Genomic DNA, 1,872 nt, shown 5'->3' on the forward strand with positions numbered 1-1,872 from the left:
ATACTGTATACTGTATATGAATGAATGAGCTATGGTCTTCAACTTTTGATCAGCTGAAAAAATCATGTTTGAGTGTAAACGCAGTTTTCAGAAAATTCCCTGCTCAAAAGTTCTTGTCTCTTGCACTGATTTCTTCTTTTAACATTGTGAAGCTCTACTTAGAACCTTCTTAAGATCCAATAGTGCAAAATGCAAATTCTTGCACTTTTTTGACTGGTCTTAAGATTTTGATCAGGAGTTTATAACAGATGTCACAAAGTAATTCCTTGGTTTTTTTTTTTTCAAAGATGCCGAAACAAACTACACAAAAAATAAGCTTTTTCAGCTAATTAAAAAAAGAAAAAGAATTTGCAGCTAGAGAATTTGCATCATGTACGAAAAGGTTGAAAGATTAAAAATAAGATGTACAAAAATGTTGCAGTTTGTTGTAAAATAGCCAGATAATCTGAAAAGTAGCTGGAAAAGCTGAATCTAGCATAAAAACACAGAAAGAATCAATTTGTTGAAATAAGCAGCTGAAAGAAGTAGCTAAAATTCTCGTTAAAAGGAATGAATGAATTTAGCTGAAAAAGGCTAACATTAGCTAAAATACCTAAAACAATCTTAAATTGCAGAAAACAGCTGAAAAAAACATAAACACCTTAAATTAACAGAAAGAAGCTGATAGAAGCACAAAAAATAAAATAACAGAAAAGAGAAGAAAGCTGAAAATTTTAGCAATTAAAAAAGAAGAAGAAGGAAGCTAAAATTAGCACAAAAAGTTAAAAGAATCAGAACCAGAACAAAGGGTGAAAAGTGCAGGAAAGGTTGAACTATTCTGAAGGATCATATGGATACTAAAGACAGCTCTATTCATTTCCAATGAGAACAAAAACGGCTGAAAAGGTTAGATACCTCAAAAAACGGAAACATCTAAAGTCAGCCAGAATATACTGAAGGAGCTGAAAGTTTTGATTCATCGGGTTTTCTTATTATTTCTTATTTTTACTAAATCTGTCTGTTTCTGACAAACATGAACAGATGTTCTCGTTAAGACTGGGCAAAAAAAAAAACTAAATGGTCACAGCAAAATGTGTGCATTTCTCTTGTGCTTTTACAGGAACTAAAATCTTCCTGCTGAGTCTTAATGGTCCTTATCCTATTTTCCCTTTCTCTCTTTTCATACTGTTTTATTTCTTTGTTTTCTTTTACTTGTCTCTCCCCCCATCGTCTCCCACTACTGTCCATTATACTAATGGCCTCTGCTGAAAACAGAGTACACGGTGAGTGGCATCAAGGTTCCTGCACCCCTGTCATACACACACACTTTGATCCAAGACGTATTATACTTTGATCAGCTTTGGCTCTATTTGTAGTGTTATTTATTTTAAGAACAGAGTTGCATTGTAGATAATTAAAAGTAAAGAATGCAATCAATAATTTTGTGGTGGGTGGAGTACCAGAGGTGAAAAAGTATAACAGCATTGCAGAGTGGAGACACAAGTCACTAACTGAGTCCAAGTCAAGGTGGTAACTCTTTCCTCACTCCTCTTAGTTCTGACATATTTGAGGCTTCCTCRGGGTTTGGTGAAAATGGGAATCTGTCATGTAAGCAGTGTTAGCTTCCACGTCTGACCTTCTTTTTCTGTCTATTTGATTAAAAAAATCAAGAATCATTTTACAAAACATGTTTTGTTCACCCTCTCTAAAATCTTTACATTTCATTTACTACTTCAGAGTTTATTGCTATCAGAGACTATCATCAGAGACATTAACAGSTGTCTGCTTTCTGAAGAAGCAACTATGATTTGCACCAGAAGCCCRTTCACACAAAAACACAACCCTTCTCCACCACCTTGAGCTGTAAGAGGTTCAGAAACAAAACTTAACTGA

General features: G+C 34.2%; 1 protein-coding gene across 1 annotated transcript in view; it reads left to right on the plus strand.

Annotated features, from left to right (window-relative positions):
- Positions 1 to 1,872, plus strand: part of LOC106522076 (cytoplasmic phosphatidylinositol transfer protein 1) — a 72,649-nt gene that overhangs the window by 59,945 nt on the left and 10,832 nt on the right. The window contains exon 4 of the mRNA XM_014014929.1: positions 1,255 to 1,262. Within this exon, the coding sequence (XP_013870383.1) occupies positions 1,255 to 1,262 (8 nt within the window). The remainder of the gene's footprint in view (positions 1 to 1,254; positions 1,263 to 1,872) is intronic.

This window comes from Austrofundulus limnaeus, unplaced genomic scaffold (genome assembly GCF_001266775.1).
Source record: "Austrofundulus limnaeus strain Quisiro unplaced genomic scaffold, Austrofundulus_limnaeus-1.0 Scaffold120, whole genome shotgun sequence".
NCBI classification, from domain to species: Eukaryota; Metazoa; Chordata; class Actinopteri; order Cyprinodontiformes; family Rivulidae; genus Austrofundulus; species Austrofundulus limnaeus.